The sequence below is a fragment of the Osmerus eperlanus genome, chromosome 10, assembly GCF_963692335.1.
Source record: "Osmerus eperlanus chromosome 10, fOsmEpe2.1, whole genome shotgun sequence".
Lineage (NCBI taxonomy): Eukaryota > Metazoa > Chordata > Actinopteri > Osmeriformes > Osmeridae > Osmerus > Osmerus eperlanus.
The window spans coordinates 6,789,971-6,811,641 of NC_085027.1; the positions used below are offsets into that span (position 1 = coordinate 6,789,971).

The 21,671-nt window shown below is 43.7% G+C and overlaps 1 protein-coding gene across 1 annotated transcript in view; it reads right to left on the reverse strand.

The window, feature by feature from the left end:
- Nucleotides 1-368: 368 nt before the first annotated feature.
- Nucleotides 369-21,671, reverse strand: part of celf6 (CUGBP Elav-like family member 6) — a 95,587-nt gene continuing 74,284 nt past the window's right edge. Inside the window, 5 exon segments of the mRNA XM_062471778.1 lie at nt 369-8,465; nt 13,925-14,074; nt 19,221-19,364; nt 21,105-21,147; nt 21,149-21,186. Of these exon segments, the coding sequence (XP_062327762.1) occupies nt 13,947-14,074; nt 19,221-19,364; nt 21,105-21,147; nt 21,149-21,186 (353 nt within the window). The 3' untranslated portion in view covers nt 369-8,465; nt 13,925-13,946.

Sequence of the window (21,671 nt, forward strand, 5' to 3'; positions counted from 1 at the left end):
TATATCCCATTTCACTTTAATCAATGCACGATTTGTTCTCCACCCACTTTCAATCTCCATCCCATTTATTATGTATTATTCGCCCTTTTTAAAACAATTCCCTACCAACCTTCTCATCTAATTTGGTATTCAGATATGGTTAGCACTATTATCTCAATTAATACGATGACACGTTCTAAATGCATTCTCTGTATAATTCAAGTGACACAAGACACCACACATTTCACAGCTATATAAATCCAGGGTCGTGTCCCTGCTTGGTCAACCTCAGCGGTTCATAGGTCTTTACGTTGGTTGACTGGAGGTTATGGAATTAATTAACATTATAACATATGAAAGTGTGATGAAAGAAGCACAATGCAACCGTAATCTTTCTACAGGACTGTGCTTTATTTTAGTCTAAGCAGAATATAATGAACTAGAGAACTACAGTTCAGGAGCACTATGGGAGAGAAACCACCCCTTGTCAGGGAAAAACAGACCCGTGCCAACACCAATTCAAATTACAGCTCTGTTTGAAAGGAAATAGAGTTAACTAATTTTGTTCAAGTAAAATGAAAAAGTTACACGTTTATTCAATCATTCAAACAACATTTCAGAAATAAACCATTGGATATTTACCTAGATAAATTATAATAAATTAAATTTAACTTCAACATTTTGGCAGAAATAAAATGAAAGTTAGGTGTATGAAAGCAAATTTGCGAAGCTGGGAATGTTATGATTATTAATGCAAAGTATTGTGGGAGATTTTTTTGTAATAGCTCTTTCTGAAAAGTTTTTCAAAGGCTGTCATTTTGAGTTGGGTTGGAGCAAAGCAGCTCTCTTGGGGTTGAACGTGTTCAAATTTGGTCCTTGTAACCGTGGGAATGGAACTGAGTGACCACATCCTCATCGGTGTCAGAAGTGGGATTGAGGCAAAACTGACACTAGACAACCTCAACACCTGACAGCAGTTCAGCAGAAACGCTTCATCTCTGCAATTCAACTTATACAATATCGATGTATATAAATGAGCGCCAACACAGGTGAAGAAATATCGCTGACATCCCCAGAAAACTGCGTGCCTGACACGCTCCCACAGGTAGTACTATCGGAGAGAACGGACTGTTATTTAAGGCAGACTCCTTAGATCAGCTTGGTGTCAGGAGCTAACCTGACTAGACCAAAGCAGTGCAGTGGAACTATCTATCATTGGCACATTTTCTTCAGTGGCTTCAGAGTCAACCACAGTTATTACAATATAAACGTTATCTCAGCCTAACACTGAAACAACCTGCTATGTCTAAGAGAAACTTCCCATAGTCCTTTGCATGCAGAGAAGATGAACATGGGAGATATGACTCTTTGATTTGATAAAAGAAAACCTGTATTCAAGATGAAGACAAGAGGATCGAACCAAAGAGAATTCATGGCTTATAAAAACAATGGTCATGGGAAACGATGATTTAACATTTTGAAAACAAACAACAAAATGTCTGAGGTTTTCCAATAGAACCAAAGGCCTCCTATGAAATCCTTTTAAACATGCAATTACTTACAACAGCAGATTCCCCTTGAATTGAGTTGTGCAATGGACTCATCTCTTTGAATCCACACATAATGAATCTTTCATCATCTTCCCCTACAGTGCAGTTTCTTAATTCCTGTACAGAATGTAGGAGCTTTCTGTCAACAAACATCTCTTTTAACTTGTCCATTTACAAGGAATTTCACAGAGGGATTGTGCAGCAAAATCTCCCTTTAACATGTATCATAAAAGCACATCAGAATAAACCTTGTGACAATGGGGTCCATCCCAGCTTCAGCAGATAATAGAAAACAAAAGAGAGAGAGAGAGAATACATGAAAACCATTTAACCACATGAATATAAATCCATTTGAACATCAGCGCTTCAATATACAAGAAATAAAATCCTTTGCTCTACTGTTTTTGATAAATTATTTCATAGTTTCCTTCTCTTAAAGTCAGTGAAATATATTAACTATTCATTTCATTTTTTTAATTGTTTGAACATGAGTTATTGTACTGTCTATAAAGAAGGCTTAACATAATTAAAAAATAAGCTATATTATTATATGTACAGGAGTACTGCAGCTAGGTAGCTGAGGAGAGACGAGGCCAAGGCAAGCAGGCAAGGGGGACTGCAGGGTAGTAGTCTTGGCATTCTAGAAATAAGTGTATCCCTCTCACCTGGCCCCTTCTCAATCTGATCCTACACCTGTGTTTGGATAATATATACATCTCTTTTCAGCCCCAACTTGGCAATCCCACCACCGTCTCAATGGCCTCTCCCCCCACTCTCGCTAACCCAACCACGGTGAGCTGGAAGGCGGAGGAGCGTGGCTGAAGCTGTCTCCCGCTCCCCTGCGGCGAGCCCACCGGGGGGGCGGTCCTGCTCTTCACGTCTTTGAGGTCACATCTATTCGTCTCATCATCCTCCCATTGGACTAATCCAATTACTGCCCGAGCAATCTTTCAGATGTCAGGAATAGCATGTTGTGTCCGTGTAAACAGAATCCTAATGAATGGATCACTCCACGCTGGAATTTAGGCCACACCAAACCATCTCCGTCTCCTAGCCCTGTCTGGTCTCCCTCAGCCTAGGGGTTAGCCTGTTAGCGTACATGTCGGCTGGATAGTCAAAGGCTTTAAGGGTTAAAAATGACCCAACACTTGAGCAGATCCCTGCAACTGCTGTGGATACGTTTGTTTAGTGACATCATCGTCCCACACAGTCAGACATCTAGAGACAAGCTACTATAATACACTTCATATGACCTGCCTCATTTTTTAAACATATTCTGACTTACTACCTAGTATATACATGAAAGAATAAAAAAGTCTTTGCCTTCCTCACTTTGATTTGAATCTCAGCTTTGTTGTCAAACATGATTGCACATCTTCAGTGGTTGACTGCTCGTATGGTTTGTGGTAGGATAAAAGCTTGTCTTCTGTTTCTTAAATGACATGATGACATGATGACCTGATAGATCCAAGGCAATGTTCATAGACGTTTCAGAGCCCCTCTGGAGCTCTCTCCCCTGTTTTCTGTCTCTGTCTCTTAGTAATCCACCAAGGTTGCCTGGGTAGAGACCCAGCATAGCTCCCGCTGGTCCCACTGGCCCCACTGGCCCCACTGGCCCCAAAGGGTAACCGCTCTTCACATCCTCTCCCTGGCTAGGACCACGCAAGGCAACAAACCATATCCACTAATCATGACATCAACGAGACTGATGCCCTGAGTATTGAAGGGATTTGGTTGAGGTTGCCTGGCCATCCCTCATCCATCCATGCCCTCTCCATCTCCAGACCCCCTGCCCCCGCTCCTGCCTGGCCATGCTTCCTCCATCCAACCTTTCTCCACCCTCAACCCCTCCTCTAAAATCCCATTTCCATGGTAAAAACCGTTTTTGTGGTAAAGCATGATGACGGGGAAAAAAACCTCTTTCCCAAAGCAGCCATTAAATGAGAGGCATTAATTTATCCCTCCTGTCCAACAGGTTCCTTTAATTATCTCTCCACTTTCAGTCAATTACATTTCACTTCCTTTCCTTGACAATCACTGCTATTTTAGGGTGAGTGCTCCACACCCAGGGGGATGGAGACTCGCACACATGCTCCAGCAACTGCCTCCCTTGCCCCCTTGGATGGGCTCTCCAACACCCTCACAGGGTTCTCGCTCCTCATGAGGACTGACCTGGCAGAATACTAAATAGAGTCATTGGTGTTGGACTCGGAGCCTATAGCAAAAGCTTAGCCACTGGATGAAGTTAACTTTGCAGAAGTCCTTTACATCAGGCAGTGACAGCATATAGTAACCTCTTTTGCCGTAACCTCTTGACATTAACTTCATTTTGGTTGTGTAAGCATGCTAGCTGCTCTATGACTAGGCCTACATGAGCCCTGTTTCTGGTCAACTCTTTTTCTGAACAGCCTGCAGTGATACTGAGTTTCAGACTAATATTAGCATTAACCTAAAATGTCAACTTAAATGTTCCCCGCGGAGCATGAGTGGGTGTTTTTCAGTGAGCACGGTGGTGGACTTGCTCCTGCAGGAGGCGAGTCACTGTTGAGTTAGCATTCTCTGAAGCGGCTGGAGCTGCCGCATTGGCTGGACTAAGGGCCAGACAGGGCCAGAGGCTGGGAGCTGAGCCGGCAGCTTCTGTAGTAAATAAAGAGAAAAATAAAAACTCCCTGCTTCTCATTTCCGTTGTTCCAGTCTGGCTTCACAGCTATTTTCTGTTTTAACTTTATGTCACACAGATAAGATCCTCTTACTCGGTATCCAAGCAATAAAAACACCCTGGTTTGAGAGTGCTCCCTGATTCCACATTGCCCTAATTTAGCCTTCTAAGCCTGTACCCTGGCTCTCTTTGACAGTTAAGATGCTTTGTTAGCATAGAGCTAACTAAACAGCTGAAAGCCAGGCTAGGTTGAGCGAAACCTGCCCTTGACTAACCCTGGCTCTAAGTGGTCTCTCTAGCCATGGGAGGGCAGCCTTTCTGGGAGAGGAGTCATCAGGGAGAGGGTCCAGTGGAGCAGTCACAGCGGGTACATGACGGGGCTCAGGGGACCAGTGTTGGGGGATGTGTTTTTCAAGACGGCAGAGGAGATGAGTCTGGGAGATTTCATTGCTCATGGAACATTAGGTTTCTCATTGATTAATTCAGCATTCATAAATAATGAGCACAACAGGGCTGTAAAGAACATGCATTCATGTTGACCTACTTCACATGAATTCACGGAGCTCCCAAACAAAGTGAGAAGTTTGCTTTGTACCGTGTTATTTTTTTCGAAGGCAATTTTAAGACAAACCCGGACCAAGCTTGCAATGTTTTCTATGGGCATCGTTTTTGATTCCAAAGAAACTGTGCTTCACCAATACTCTTTCAGTGCTGAACAATACTCTGTGCTTTGCAGGTGTCCCAACTGTAATACAGCCACATAGAGACAACACATTTCAGAGAGGATATTTTGAAGGAAATGGCAGCCCCTTAGGAGATTGTTGAGACACATTTAAATGCTGAAAGCTGAAGCACAATGACACAGGCCACTTGAGAGCTGCAACTGAGGATTTTCAGTGGAATTGTTGGTTGCTACCCATTTGCATCCTGTTTTTGTCAAGTAGCTTTTGTGCCTGGAGCAGCATTTTCAAACCACTACCCCATCTCTCCCCCACGTTTTTGCAACAATCGGTGCTCGCGTCAATCAAATATTCAATGGTAACACCTAACTAGCTATGATATAGGAAGCTTTCTCCTCGCTCCTCAATCCACCACTCTACTGGTAGACACTGTATTTTTGGTGCCAGGTCAGCTGTTGTCAGGCTTGCCAGGAGTCGGCAGCACAAACATAATTCTCTCTAATCTTCCTTCTGTCATCCCCATGCATTCAGGGGACCATCCCGACTGTAATTTGGTCCAAGTGATTATACTGATGATTTTTCACTTGGTTGCTACTAATGTATGGAGCCTGGCGATTACACCGTGATTAGAGGAAAAGGTGAAATAGCATATCTAATAAGGTGGGGGAGATAATCGAAGGCTAGTGAACCCAGAGATTGGGCCAGGTTTGAAACATTGTTCCAGGGGGGGCCGCTGGCTCGACAGAACAGCCTGGTTTGGTTCTGGAAGGCATGAGTGAACAGAATGAGGGTCTGTCTGTTGCAGAAAAATACAGAAATGTAAAATAAAAAAAACAAGAGATCTAAAATTGGTAGTGTTGGCATGACATTGTACAGCAAAGTAACACAAATCAAAACCTGTTTACAAAAAGAGTGGCATGGTAGTGTACTGTTCTTAAGCAGCTGGGCAAGATTGATAAGTATGGAAATAGGGAGGGTGTGAAAGTCATTGTGGTGTGATAATGCAGGCTGGGTTTTCAGGCAATGCTGTGTAGACTTGGAATACATCTGCTCTGTTTTGGAGAGACAGTCCCAGAGGTAAAGAGGAACAGGCTGGACAGAAGGCAGCAGGAACCTAGTACATGCCAACACTTTGCTTTATCTACCCTTCAATCCTATTTCCCAAGAGCAGGCATCCTCGGGTACGTGGTGTTCAGCAGAAGAGAGAGGTCGGCCAGGGCCTCTGATTGCATGGATTTAGTCCCCAGGGATCCACCTCAGAGCATCACTTTAAAGGATCAAGTAGACGAGCCTCGGACATGGTGACATGGGGTAGGCGAGGGGGCTTAAGGGGTCAGGTTTGGTTGTTGACTTCCACTTTTCTTTTCTTTTACCTGCCCCACTTCCTCTATACCCCCCCCCCCCCCTCACCACCCACCTCTTTCCACACCTTTTGAACAGTCGGCTCTGAGGGATATATGGGGTGTGTGAGATGGTGTTCAACCCAGGAATTTGGGGAAGTGTTGAGAGTGATTGAATTGCTATCCATCCTCCCTCCAGACTCATTGCAAACATATTGATCTTGTTTTATGGGCCCACATCCAGCACTGTAAAATGGTCAAAATAAGGTCTCCAAGACACTAACTCAAGACCTGACAATTTCAGAGCGCTCTGCTGTGTACTGGTTGGTATAGCTGGTTGAGAGGTGCTGAAGGATGGCTGTAGAAAGATACATGACTGTATTTTCAGAGCGGGTAGTGATGTGTTGTGATAGTAGTTTTTTTCCACAGGTTATTTGTATTACATATGGAGTAAGCAGAGAATCTGGAATGTTAACAGTGGCATTTACACTATATACGACAAAGCTAAATGAGCTGTAAAAGCGTTCATTCTTTTGCTATCAATAAATCTAGTTGGTCTTCAGAGTTCAACTTCATAAGAAGATAGACAGCAGGGAAACAGGAGGCATTGTTTCTCTATCTTATAAGAGCCTAACAACGGCCTCTGCGAACATAAATATCCTGCCTTCTCTCTAGCTTTCTGGCCTAAAATGCGGTTATTTTTAATGGGTCTATTTTTTGTCGTTGCCAAGGGTCTCAAACGTCGCGAGAGCCAATTCATTAATTTCCTGTCGAGTCCACTCTTTTGGCAGTTTCGGTAGCTATCATTCTCACTTATCCTTTTCTGTGCTCTCCTTAATGCTTTGTCCATTTTGTCCTTTTCCTTTTAGCCAAGTCTTCTCCCTTTTACTATTTAAACATGTTTCATAACAGCACGCTCCCTGTCATTAATACAAAAGCTCCAAAAAGGAAAAGAAGGATAAACACATGATGTCCGTTTTGCTTGGTCTTTACAGTGGATTGTCGCTTAAACACAAAGGCTAGTGGGAAGCCTGTTGTATCTGCACCCTGTCCAGTGCAGACTCTAGGAAGTTAAATCAGTGTTTTTTTCCTTTTCTGCGTTTCCTCCACAACAGTTCTTTTGTAGCTGTCTGAGTGCGGTGAGTTATACATCATGATGACCGAGATATCCAGTGGCCGAACCTTAATGTCCAAGAGAGAAAGACTCTAAGCCCACATGGACTGACAAAATGATTTTTTTTTCCCTCCTTCATTTGCCCCCATTCTTTACAGGTTCAAGTACTTTTTTTCTTTAAAAAACAACGGCAAAAATTAGCAAATCTACTTTAGTCTAGTTTTCTACGTTTTTCTACTCTACAACCTGGTTCAGAAACAGCAACCAGAACAGATAATCAGCCCATTGGTACTACGCTTCCTTGTCTTTTTTGAATTTACACATTATTTCCTTTTTCTTTTATTCATACTTACAGTAGGCCACTGGATAATGATTTTAATGATTTCTTTTGACTACTATTAAATTGTAATACTTGCAGCTACAAGGTAAGAGTTTTTAAATATATATTTATATATTTATATATTTATATTCTTTTAAAAAGCGTTTAGTCCTTTGGTCCCTATTTCCTAAGGAATGATGCATGTAAATTATCCTGGATTCTCCTCCTTTCATCTTCTTGTCTTCAGAGCTCGCCCTGTCACAGAGCACAACACCTGTGTAGGCACAAAAACCAAAATGGCAGCAGGCTGGTGTGTGTGTGTGTGTGTGTGTATGTGTTTGTCTGTTGAGTTGGCATTTGCACATATTCATACATGTACATAAGAGCTTGTTCAAAAAAATGTTTACAAGTGTCCTGTCTGTACATGTATATGTGTGTGGGTGTGCATTGGTTGATCTATTTGTGTGTATGTGTGTGTCTATGTATAACTGTGTCAGTATGCATGCTTTGAGCATAATGTGTCTATAAAGGTCTCCATCTTGTCTAAAAAACAGCAGCAAAAAGTTGGTCTCTGCAAACAATCCTCTTCTTCAGGCGCCAAAGCAAAACAGGAAAAAAAGAGGCATTTGCGAAGGAAAGGAAGAAGAAAGAAAAGAAAAGAAAAGAAAAAGTCACCTCCAGGCTCCTTCTCCTCAGTCACCCAATCTCTCGGCCAGTTTCCAGCAGGATCAAGGGACCACCCTTCTTTCATGATATGTAGCAGAGCAAGAAGTCTTTGTACTTTATACTGCACTTGTGGAAATAAGGTGTTGTGGCCCTTCATCCTGAAATAGAGATAGGTGAGAGAGACAGAGAGAAAGAGAGAGAGAGAGAGAGACAGAGAGAGAAGTCAGTCTGTGGCAAGACTGCTGTCTGCAGGGTGCAGGGTGCTGGCTACTAGATAACACACAGACAGGCACGACATGTGAAGCAGACAGGAGCAAGAGAAGAGTGTGTCAGTCAATCTCTAATAAATGTTTGTGTGAAGGGGACGGTGGGTTGTGGAACAGACATGTGAGTTTGGGGCGCAGCGACAAAGCTAATCCTAATAGGTCCTATTATTTAAAACAACTGATCCCGTAGCAGAAACATGACCTAATGAGATTTATCCTGAAAAGAGCCATCAGCTCTTGCATGGTAGCCTAATTTTAGGACTTCGGAACAGGTCCCCATGACAACAGAGAGAAGGCGGTGAAGGGGTGGGGGGTGGGGGGGACACACCTAGGACAAACGAAACACACAGATGTGGACATGATCATATGAAGATAACAATGAAAAATAGCTGCTGTCTGATGAAATACATTAAAATAATGTAGCAATGTGTGTTGAGATCCTTGAACTGTAACATATTGTGACACATATTGTAAAAATCTAAAAGCTATGCCCTGACTCCCCTAAATCCCCTCTCTGCCAAAAGCAACACCTTGACGGATGCACATTGGATGTGTTTGTATGTGCCTCTCATTGGTGTTTATAATAGCTTGTTTGTGAGGCAATCATGCTTAATGCGTTCTGAGCCTTAAAGGCACAGTTCTAATTTAAAAATAAATATTTTCCCTCTTACCTGTACAGTATTATTTATCCTTATGGATTGTTTTGGTGTGAGCTACAGAGTTTAGTAGATATGGGCCATAAAGAAGTCTGCCTTCTCTAGAATATAATAAAACTAGATTGGGCTAGTCTTGTGGTGCTAAAAACACAATATATATATCTTCTTTTTTTTTTTACTCAACAGCAATGTCTCTTTCCAGAAATTATGAACAGGTCCCTCAAAATAATCCACAGACCTGGTTGTGAGCAATTTCCTGTAGGAAAAAATATTTCTACCAAACAGGGAGTGGCTGAGCGGTTAGGGAATCGGGCTAGTAATCTGAAGGTTGCCAGTTCGATTCCCGGCTGTGTCAAAATGACGTTGTGTCCTTGGGCAAGACACTTCACCCTACTTGCCTCGGGGGGAATGTCCCTGTACTTACTGTAAGTCACTCTGGATAAGAGCGTTTGCTAAATGACTAAATGACTACTCCCACCAACCACACCACCGCGCTGAAGTCTACAAAATTTGACAACTCACACCAAAATGACATAGATGGGTAAATAGCACTACAGGCAAGAGGAAAAAATAAGGGGGGGGGGGGTGAACTGTCGCTTTAATGTAATTCAAGAGAGACTAAATCACAGCTCATCATTCTCTCTGAGAAAAGCATCAAAAAAGCTGACGCTGTGGAGGGAATGTTCGCCCGCTACTCCTGTTCTCAATCTCTCTCTCTCTCTCTCTCTCTCTCTCTCTCTCTCTCTCTCTCTCTCTCTCGAATGAGCTTGTTACCATTTTACAATGGATCATTTCTTAACCATGGGAGATGAGATGCTAACTTATTTCGTAGGAGTGGAGGAAAGCAGTACCATTAGATGCAGGCCTTTGTAGCTGGCAGACCTGATTATAGACGTGCCAGCTCTTCACAACACACCCCTAATTCAAAGTAGACATGCACCACATCCATCCGAGACTGAAATAAAAACATACAAGATGGATCTGCTTCAGTCCTCTGTGGTTTTTCCAGACGGGAGTTTGACACTGACAAACAAACCAAAAAAAAATAAAAAATAAAATAAAAAAAATTCTCAAAAAACTCTTAAGAACCTTGTAACAAGAAAAGTGTGCTTTGTTTCCACGGATACTAGAACTTTATTCCTTTGGGTATCAAATATTCCCATAATGCATGCAATCTTATCAGAGCATGCTCAGTGTTCCAACACTGTTTGAGAGAGACCAGCAATTAGAGAGCTGGAAATGTGGGCCATCCAGACAGACTTGCTATAACCTCTGATGGCTAGCCTGACTTTACTTCATGCCACTGAAGGATGCACCACCAATGTAGCAGGGAATAGGACTAAAAACCTGTTCACTAGGTCTTATCAGGGTTGGCCTGTAAGAACAGACACTGAGTGTAAATTACACAGGAACAACCCCTTCCACTGTACAGCTAGCCAGGGGACCGGTAGCATTCATCAATGGAAGTGCTAATGATTTAGTTTATGTTGTGATAATTAACACTAGGACCAGGCCACAGTACGGTAAGCTACGGAGGGTTTCATGTTACACAAAGTATGCCAGCTACATCCTTCAAAAGCAAAATAACACAGAGAGGCCTAGACTGGAAAACCAAACAACAAACTGTAATGGGGCAATTTGAGATATTTGTTTTTCCATTTCCAATCTGTGTGTGTCTTGCGTGTCTATGTGTTTAAGAGTGCATTTGTGCGATGATATCTGTGCGTGCGTGTGTCGTAGAGTGGATTCTTGCTGCGTGGGGCCAAGCTTGTGCCTGCAGCTTTGCAATCCTATTGTAATTGGTTGGGCCTGCTCATAAATAAATATATGAGAAGTGATCCTCATGCTACGCAAACAAAACAATCCCGCAGAAGCAGCCCTGGTGCAGATGGAGTGTGTGGAGGAGAAGTGGAGTGTCAACATTTGTCTGCGCTCTCTGTGTTGATGGAGCAGATTTAATTGGCTGCACAAACATAGGGTCATCTTGGCTATCTCTCAACTAAAGAGCAGCTGATTGAAAAAGCTTAATTTTTTTTCCTCAACGCATCAGAGACTTGAGGTGCCAGAAACAGGTGTCAAGTCCTCTGTCTAAACAGAATGTAGAGTCTTCATTTGCATAAACACCAGTGGTAAGTGAATATGTATATAGAGAGGTACATAATATAGAATATTCATAGACACTGAACTGGACACAAGAGAAAGTAAAACACACAAGATCACAGTACAACAGCAAGAAGGGGTCAAAGGTCACACCGGATCATGTGACCAACCAACCAATCAGCACGGCAACAACTACCAACTATCAAATAGGCATCAATGTACGGCACTTCACAAACTGCCCAAAAAATATCAAAAAGTGGGCGAAATATAAAGATATATAAAGATATAGAGATATATAGATGTATAGAGAGAAACCAATCAACTTCACGTCATGCAATGCGGTCACAATCCTGTCACATGACGTCATCCAGATAGAAAATGACACCATGGGTTCAACTTACAGGCGTGGGTAGCTCCGCCCCGTGACTGGCGGGGGTGTGGCTACACAACGTTGGGAGGCCGCCTCACGCTATGATTGGACCTGCCAGGGTCGCAGGTTGGTAGTGGGGTGCAAAAGAAGGAAAGAATCGGTGGAGTTTCTTTTCTCTTTTCTTAAATTGCGAAATATGCTGTGAGTAAGTCCCTTCCCCTGCATGTTCCAGATTATCACCTTCTCCAGCTGACAAAATCGAATGAAGGCGGTTGTTACTGTCAAAATGATAAGTAAACAAATCAAACAAACAAAAAAGGAAGAAAGAAAAAGAACCTTCAACAAAACACAAAATAATAGCCCTTAGTTTTTAAAAGAATTTCTGAAATACTTTTAGCTTGAGAACATTTACAGGTTAAAAGAGCGACTTGGTGCTTTCTATTCACTAAGATAAGGCTGCCAGCCAAAATACATATTTCTGAGCGCAAGTAATTGGATATTTTGCCTTCCATTGTTTGCTATGATGTTGTATGTGCAGAAGGCAGCGAAGCCTTTTCTAAAATATATGGTTATCTTTACAACACTTAATAGGTTGTCAGAAAACAGTACATAGTAAAATGGACTTGTCTCTTGTTGTGACAGGTCTCTAATTTAAAAGTTCAAGGTCATGCTACTGATAATACAAAATACTAAAGCCACGATATCCACATTTTCTTTAGTATACTGACATGCTAAGACTGCATTGTACAACATAAATAAGTACTACATCTAAAGCTTTGATATCTTTAAGCACTATACAAAATGTAACTAGTGAATTATTCATTTTTGCTGTTCAATAAACGTAATCTATATTATTCATATATTACATAATGTATTTTACATTTAACATTTTAAACATGATAAGTTATTAATTCTACATTATATATTAGAATGGCTTGACTCCAAAAAGGGCTGTATTACCAATTGCTGTGAGAAGAGACAGGAAATAGTGCTAAAACTCAAAAGAATTGAAGCACACCTTTAAAAAAAAAAAAACATACATAACAATGTCCACAGTCCAGATCCTTGAGTGTACTGCTGTATAAATCTGTTTGAAGGATCTACAAACCTAGGGGCAAACAGAACTTCAAAAGCAGAGTTTCATTTGATGCCTTTCAGAAAGTTTGGTTTAATGTTAAACCTTTTTTTCTTCAGCAAGTCATGTTATAACATAAAACCTCACAGGTGGAGTGTCTGGATGAAACAACAAGAACATGGAACACACAAAACCAGACAATGTGCTTTCATAAAACATAGATACAGAACACTGAAAGAGGCAAGGAGGACAGAGATACCCCCCACTTTTCACAAACACTCACACACACACACACATACACGCACACACACATTTTCGCTCATGCACACTCTGAAATTCCTTCCCCTCCTCTCCTCTCTCTCTCTGTCTTACAAACACACACACACACACACACACACACACACACACACACACACACACACACACACACACACACACACACACACACACACACACACACACACACACACACACAAGCATACACACAGACACACCAATACACACAAGCACACCTCCTGCTGATGTTACTGAAAGGCCTGTTTGTTTTAAGAGACTTGTTGTTAGAGACACACTGAGCATGTCATAATGATTGGCCTGTTGTCAACGCTTTCAGGACATTCTTCATTTGTCCCGCAAGGTGCGACATCAAAATCAATCCCCCCTCTCCTCGGGCAGTCTACTCTGACAGGTTCCTTTCAATTAGCACAACACATGTTCATTTGAATGCTATCAGCGACCAATGAAAATAACATTTATTATTCAACATATTGCATGCCATCCATGTCACCTCCTGGCTATAGTGTATAAATAAATAAAAACACATGAATGTTGTTTCAATGCAAATGATGCAAATTGCAATGGGGAAACTATAATGTAGGTAGCCTGTGCAATCAGTCTAGCAGACGTTGGAGATATTACTTATCATGATAGCATGGGAACATGAGCAGCAGACTGAATAGATAGTACAGCTAGATGTTGTTACTGTATGGGGGGGCACCCTGGAGCCTGTCTGCCGCTCGACCTAGTGCCTGTCTGCCGCTCTACCCAGGCCTGTTAAGAGGCCTGTTAAGAGGCCACCCTGGCACAGCCTGGCACAGCCTGGCACAGCATGGCACAGCATGGCACAGCCTGGCATGTGGGCTGCCCTTACCTGGGTGTGGGTGCCCAATGGGTCAGTAAGGTCGGTTGGCGTCCTTTGGCCTCTTGAGCTGCACCTTCAGTCTCTTCATGCCTATCTGGAATCCGTTCATGGCCTGGATAGCCGCTTGAGCGCTGGATGGGTTATCAAAGCTCACAAAGCCTGAGACAAAGACGGGGGTGGGGGGCATGGAAGAAAAGAAAAGGAAGGGGAGGGAAGGAGAAAGCGGGAGTCTTTTTAGATTCTAACAATGACACAACAAAAGGGGCTTTATTTCTCCATTCATGAGGTTAATTGAAATTCGGTGAAATAAAAAAGATGATTACAGGAAATAACAGAAATGGTTGATGACATACATATCAGACACTGCCACGCTGACGAGTGCTGAAGGACTCTGGTGTCATTTGAATAAAAGTGTGTATGCAGGCGAGAGAGAAAGAGATAAGCGTTTCACATGTAGGGTTGAGATCAAGCTGAAAGACTGTACACGTTCAGTCCTGCTGTGTGTGAAGGGAGCCATCGGGTTTGACAAGCTGTGTGTGTGTGCGCGTGTATGTTTGATAATGTGTTTGCATACATGTCAGCTTGCATGCTTGCCTGTGTGTGTAGACTAGTTGCATGCCATAAGGTGTGAGATGTGTGTGTAGGTGTAAGAGGTGTAGGGTTGAGGGTTGTGGTGGCAGGGCATTGTTTGTGATGGTGGAGGTTAAAGGGAGTTCTGATTGGTTGACTGACTGGCTGACTGACTGATTGATTGAATGAATGATTGGCTGGCTGGATGACTGGCTGACGGATTGGTTGAATGACTTGCTGGCTGGTTTCCACAGAGACTGAGGTGCCTGTGAGTTATCACCTAGGTTTCTGGGCTCATTCAACTCCAACCCCCCTATTTTGACGATCTGAAACGCAAGTACCAAACCGCAAAGCGCAAGTAACTTTGTGGGCGGGACTCCGGCTCGGTTGCTATTTTGCCGGCGGGATAAATGACTTTGCGCCTGGCGCAAATCTAAAATGGGTAGGTCCGAAGTAGCTACATTACTAATGGGTGTGGTTTGGGCGTAACGTGCAATAAACCAATCAGAGCGTCATCTCACATTCCCTTTAAGAGCAGCGCTTGTTCCATGGCGGATTGCTATTATAACGGCGGATTTGCCAGGCGCACGCCAGGAGCGGTTCACAGCCAAGGAGACCGACGTTCTAGTCAGGGCCGTAACAGATAGACAAGTGACATTGTATGGGAAAGGCAGAGCAGTTCTCATTGCACTAAATTGCCCGCTCATGCTGCTCATTCAAATTCTTATTCTTATTTTTATATAGCCTACCCTATATTTTATTTTTTAAATTGTTTGGTTCTTGGAATTAGTTTAACTATTGTACTTTTTTACTTAATTTAAGACCCGTATATGTTTATTGTTTGCACCTTCCTGCCACAGTAAATTCCGTGTTTGTGTAACATAGGCTACATGGCGAATAAACCGAATTCTGATTCTGATGGAGATGGGAGAAGAAACCCACCCAAATTAGCTTCGGTTAAACAGGCGTGGGAGAAAATTGGCACAATTGTTACAAATCATGTTCACATACATAGATATTTCTCATGAAAATCTTTTTATAATCATTGAAGAAATGTAACACGCCATAAATCAAAACAATATAACGTAGCTTCGCAGAAAGAAGACCCTGGCCTCGCCAGCAGTGTGCACGGACCAAGCTTGCGCCCTTAAAATAGCATCTGAATAATGCGCCATTGACTTTAGACCACGTTTTTCCTGGTCAGTGGCGGAATTGTTTTTCGGAAACTGCAAAATAGCACCAGGGAACGTTTGCGCCGGAACACGCCTCCTTTTTCGCTGAACCGCCCACGGGAGCGCAAGGTCATTTCGACGTGCGTCTGTGGAGGGAAAAGTCAGCTTTGCGTCGAGTGCAAACTAGGAATGATACTTGCGTCGTTGACAAAGTCAATTGCGCTGGGTGCAAGATCGGGCCCAAAGACTCTCTTTCCCTCGAACACCTCCCCCTCCAACACAGACACCCCCCCCTCCCCCATTCAACCTCCAACCCCCCCCACACTGGGACTCCTGCCCACTCTTATCAGACACCTCAGTGATTGACGGCCGGAATTTTCCGCTTGCCAGCTGATTTGATCGTGCCGCTATGGGTCCAATTTAATTTGGGGGGAGAGGGCAGGCTTTTGTCAGCTTGGGCCGAGATAAGGCTGCTGCTTTTACAAACCCTTTAAACAAACTGAGCAAGGAAGAGCCTGTCAGGCCAGCAGCGATCCCTCTCTCCCGCACCCTGCCGCAATAAACCCCCCTGTTCACATTTACATCCCCCTATCCATCCCTCCATCCACCAAAAGGGCAATTGTCAGGGCGGAGTAAAGAAATGCCCAGTAGACAGAGGAGAGAAGGGAGGGAGGAGGACAGGAAGGAAGGAGGGCAGAGGAGTACCGGTAAAGGGAGATGGTAAACTAGGATTTACACCATGCAAATCAGTCGGAAGTTTAACAAGGATGTTTTACACAACTCTGCCGTCTTCACAGGAGCTGTGCCCGTGCTTCACCAGGGCACGTTCACAGCCGTGGCCACAAATTCAACCCCCCCTCATACTGGTTCCGAAAACTATCTGAAATCATAATTTCATGTTCCACTGCATCCCACAGCTAGAAAGACAAGGGTCGGGTTGTGCAAAATAACATAGCCATGGAGCAGGACAGGGCACAGACGTAAGGGAGCGAGGGTCTTGGGATTGTGCAGTCTTGTACTACATGCTGGTCTGTCTACAAGTGACTACTCAGGTACAGTCATGGAAGCGTGTAAATACTGATGGATTCCATGCAACACGGTCTGACTTCTAATTCTAAGAACAGCCCTCTGCGGTGCTAATGGTTAGTCTAAAAACAGCAGTCTATTTTAAAAGTAGGTGTTGCAGCACTCATATGTGTGTGTGTGCGCGTGTTGGGGTGGATGTTTGTGTGTGTTCTTATCCCCAGACCTTTTAAAATCCATTTTCACTTGGCTAATTCCACTTAGAAGGGTGAGCTTTGATCACCTTTAAATGTAAATATTGAGTGGCTAAAGACAAAGGATTAAAATAACGTTCAATCCCTAAAGAACCTTGACTAACGCTCATACACGAACACACCCTCCCCCTTCCCACAACCCACCCAGCCCTCCTGCTGGGATCAAAAGCCATCGCTTGTAAAATAGGGTTTAAAGCATTAGAAAAAACACATATAGAATTTACGCTAATCACACCCTGGGCACTGACTGACTGATTCCCTGTTTGGTTTTCAAGTCTGACAATTTACATTATTAATCAACACCAACAATTAACGGTTGTCGGAGTGGATGCCACGACATGCGCATCCATCGTCATGGAAAAACATGAATTTCTTTATTTTTCGTTAAGGGGGTGTTCATCGCTGTATTTTGTTGTCATAGCCTTCTTGGGGGATGTTCTGTTTGTGACAAGCTGATTTCTTTATCATGATGATAGAATGTGAACTATGCATGCTAATTGTCCATGAGTGTGTGTACTATACGAGTCTCTGTGTGTGTGCATGTGTGCCGCATCTGTTAACAGATTACGCTTCCCTTTTTGAAATGAAGCAGGGTACAAACTCTGCTCTGCGCACTGCTGGAGGAGCTTGGTGATTAAGTTCTCTTAATGCACAGCATCTTCACTCTAATTTGCTAATGTCTCTCACCAGGGCCCTGGGGCTCATGCTATAAAAAGGGAAGGAGAAAAAATAATCAGAGGTTAAATTATTGTTTTTCAGCCAAGATCTTAATTAATAGCTGGGAAAATAAGATAGCAAGATGAGTAAGGTCAAAATGTCTTTGTCCTGTCTCCTCAGCAACTGACTGTCAGTAGTAATGATAAACTTCAACTGCTGTTCAAGATATGAGGGCACAGCTTGATTACCTGGGTCAAACACTTTCAAGTATTTGAAATAGATTGTGAGTGTTTTTGTGACTATTACTATTCTTTACTGGTTAAATGATTTTTGGTTGACCTCGAAATCTTTACAAAAATCCAACTCACCCTTCAGTACTTGAGTATTTATAAATAGTATTTGAGATCGTATTTATAAACAGTATTTGCATTAGCTTTGCTAGACAGGCCATGTTCAGCTCAAAGGTTCTGTATCTCCCCTGGGAGAGGCTGTCTCTGTGTATGTGCTTGGCCCACACAGGTCTATTATTGTCTTTTAAAGACTGCAGGGTTCACCTGTTTCTCTCTGTCCGCTCTGGTTAAGCATGGGCTGTCTGTGTGTGGGAGAGAGGTGCTGCATCGGATGGGAAGATGGGGGGTCGGGCAGCTGGGAGGCTGGGGGGCTGGGAGGCTGGGGCGGCTGAGAGACTGGGGAGGCGTAGGCTTGGAGGCTGGGGAGGCTGTTAGGCGGGGAGGCTGGGGAGGCTGTTAGGCTTTTAGGCTGGGAAGGCTGGGGAGGCTGTTAGGCTGGGGAGGCTGGGGAGGCTGTTAGGCTGGGGAGGCTGTTAGGCGGGGAGGCTGTTAGGCGGGGAGGCTGTTAGGCTGGGGAGGCTGTTAGGCTGGGGAGGCTGTTAGGCTGGGAAGTCTGTTAGGCTGGGGAGGCTGTTAGGCTGGGGAGGCTGTTAGGCTGGGGAGGCTGTTAGGCTGGGGAGGCTGTTAGGCTGGGGAGGCTGTTAGGCTGAGGAGGCTGTTAGGCGGGGAGGCTTGGGACGTTTGGAAGCTGGAGAGGGTGTATTGGCAGGGGAAGCTGGCAGGCTGTTAGCTTGGGAGGCTGAGGAAGCTGTAAGGTGTGGAGGCTGGAGAGGCTGGGAGGCTATTAGGGTAGAGGCTAGGGAGGCTGTTAGGCTGAGGAGGCTGGGAAGCTGAGACTGAGGGCATTGTCTTAGGCATGGATCTCCATGGACTTTGAAGGCCGGGAAAGATGCGGTCTACAGTTAATTTAAATAGTCTGAAAGACAGTTGGGAATTTGAGTTTTTAAGGACAATGTACAAAAGCACACACACAGACACACATACGCACACACACCTCCAAAACCTATCTCTTACCCAGCCAATATCTGATACGCATCCACTGATGGGTTTAACCCACAGAGTATAGTGTGCCCCCCATCCCCAACCGCTGCTCACTCACACAGAACATCACGTTGGAAAATATTAATTGCAGCTTGATTAGGATAGACACAGGGAATAAAGGGAATCACAAACTCATTGCAGAATCAAAAGTAGGCCATGAGGAGATTGCCAAAACACCCCGACCAACTTGTCAACCGTTTCCCTAGATTTTTGTGTGTGATTATTTTGTGTGACTTACCAAAACATTTGCTCTGATTCGTTGCTCGGTCCACGAAGACTTTGGCAGAGATGACGTTGCCAAAAGGGAGGAACATCTGCATGAGCTCAGCGTCTCCGAACTCCTGGGGCAGGTGGTAAATAAACAGGTTGCAGCCCTCTGGTCCTGATGGGGGAAGGGGAATGGGGGCAAACAACATAGAGGTTACATGACAACAAAGCGACAGATGATAGTAAATAGACAGACAGACAGATAGACAGACATATAGATAGAGAAAGAGAGAGACATAGAGAAAGAGAGAGACATAGAGAAAGAGAGAGACATAGAGAAAGACATAGAGAGAGTATACATTGTTTGTTCCCAAGTCACCAATTACTGTGTGACAGTAAGAATGGCTCCCGATCCCTCCTTCCTTCCCTTCCCGCCTCTATCCCTCTATCCCTCCTGCACACCTAGCTGTCACATAGACGCTCTGATGAGGCAAGGGAAGGAGCTGAGTGAGAATGAGAAAGTGAAGAAGAGAAGGAGAGAGACAGACAGTGGATTAGAAAGAAACGGTGGATGCGAGACTGTGGGTGAGAGAGAGAGAGAGAGAGAGAGAGAGAGAGAGAGAGAGAGAGAGAGAGAGAGAGAGAGAGAGAGAGAGAGAGAGAGAGAGAGAGAGAGAGAGAGAGAGAGAGAGAGAGAGAGAGAGAGAGAGAGAGAGAGAGAGAAAGCTGTGGGCTGGCTTGCTGCCTTGCTGGTTGGCTTCGACCCGGTCTCATAGCTGGAGGTGATAGCATGAGAAGATGAGCTTGTGGCTGGTAGGAAGCGTGATAAGGGCCTGCTCTGCTGAGCCTAGCACCACCCCCTCCTCCTACTGATGGAGCACAGACATAGGCTGCCAAAGAGAGGAAGAGAGAGACATAGATGTGGAGAGGAGTGAGAATAAGAGAGAGTGAGGGAGACAGGCAGAAAGAGAGAGAGAGTGAGAGAGAGAGAGAGAGAGAGAGAGAGAGAGAGAGGAGAGAGAGAGAGAGAGAGAGAGAGAGAGAGAGAGAGAGAGAGACAGAGTGATATAGATAGAGAGGCAGCAGTCTGACTCCCCCAAGCTGGTGGTTAGATGAAGTGTGTCTCAATGTGATATTGAGGGCTGCAGACTGGGACGCACTGGGAGACAAGCCAAAACATGGAGATATAACAGGTATGGTGTGTGTGTTTTGTGTTTGTTTGTGTAGTACTGTAGTAAAGTGTGACTGGAGACACAAACAATATAACCTAGGGACATCATGTTTAGTGAATTAGTTATGGGCAAAATCCCTAATATTAAAGAAATACAGACATTTGAAAACAGCGCCTTTAAAGCAATACTAGTACACTTGCTTATGGGATGTTGAATATTCATGACATTCCATTTCCAAGCCATCTCATTCAATAACAGAAATGAATAATCATATCTGAAAAAATGAAGTCAAGAGGAGTGATTTTACAGTTATCCTATATCCTATGCTTTATTACATTTTCATTGCACTTCTATCCACACTAAAAACTAGGAATGTTAATAAATGATTATGCATGTAGCTAATTAATTTAATGAATATTTATAACCACTTAAACACACTGTAATGGGACTGATTAACCAGTGGAAACACTGCGAGTTTTGAATTAGTGCAGTTTTTTGAAAAAATGACAGACTAAACTTTCCATCTTGCTGCTAATGTTTCCACTCTTTCAAAGAAGGAGTCTCCTTTTCTTTCTTCCTTTTTTTTTTACAACCTGCTCCCTCGCTCACAGCAAGCCCCCCTATCCCCCCTCCACACCTCCCCCCCAACGCCAGGGCTGATTCAAAGCAACTTAGCAAACATTAGAACGAAAACATGGCAATTACCACCTTTTTTATCTCTGGGAAGTAGCGTCTACTCCTACCTTCTCTCTGCTGCTGTGGAATGATGGCTGCTTGCTGTGGAAAACGCCTGGCTTATAGGTGCATAGGCGGCAGGGTAGGCTGCTGTTTGCAAAGGCACAAGGCAAAAGTGGAAGCATCACATCTCAGCGCTCGGAAATCCACACAACAACTTGATCATTATTCCATTGTTTCTATGTCTCTTTCAGACGGAAGAAGAATAAATTTGTGTTAGGGCTTGGAGGCTCGACCTAGTCCCACTGACAGATCAATGCACAAAGAGGAGGCAATGTTTAAACCATAGGGAAACAGAGAGAGGGAGAGAAAGATAGATAAACTTCTCACACAATGCTAAGGCGTTATATGTAACCGGTATGTCGAAGCAGAATTGGATTTTTAGAGTTTTGTCCATTTCACCTATGATGTGCAGTTGGAGGGTGTGAGGAAAGGTTCTAAGATGCGCTGCCTCGTGTGCTTTTGGAATTAAGATTTTTTGTGAGGGTGTATATAATCAAGTGAACTGGAAAATCCGTCCAAATCCTAATGTAAAAGTGTCCTAATCCGAGAGAAAATTGGCCATTTTCTCTGGA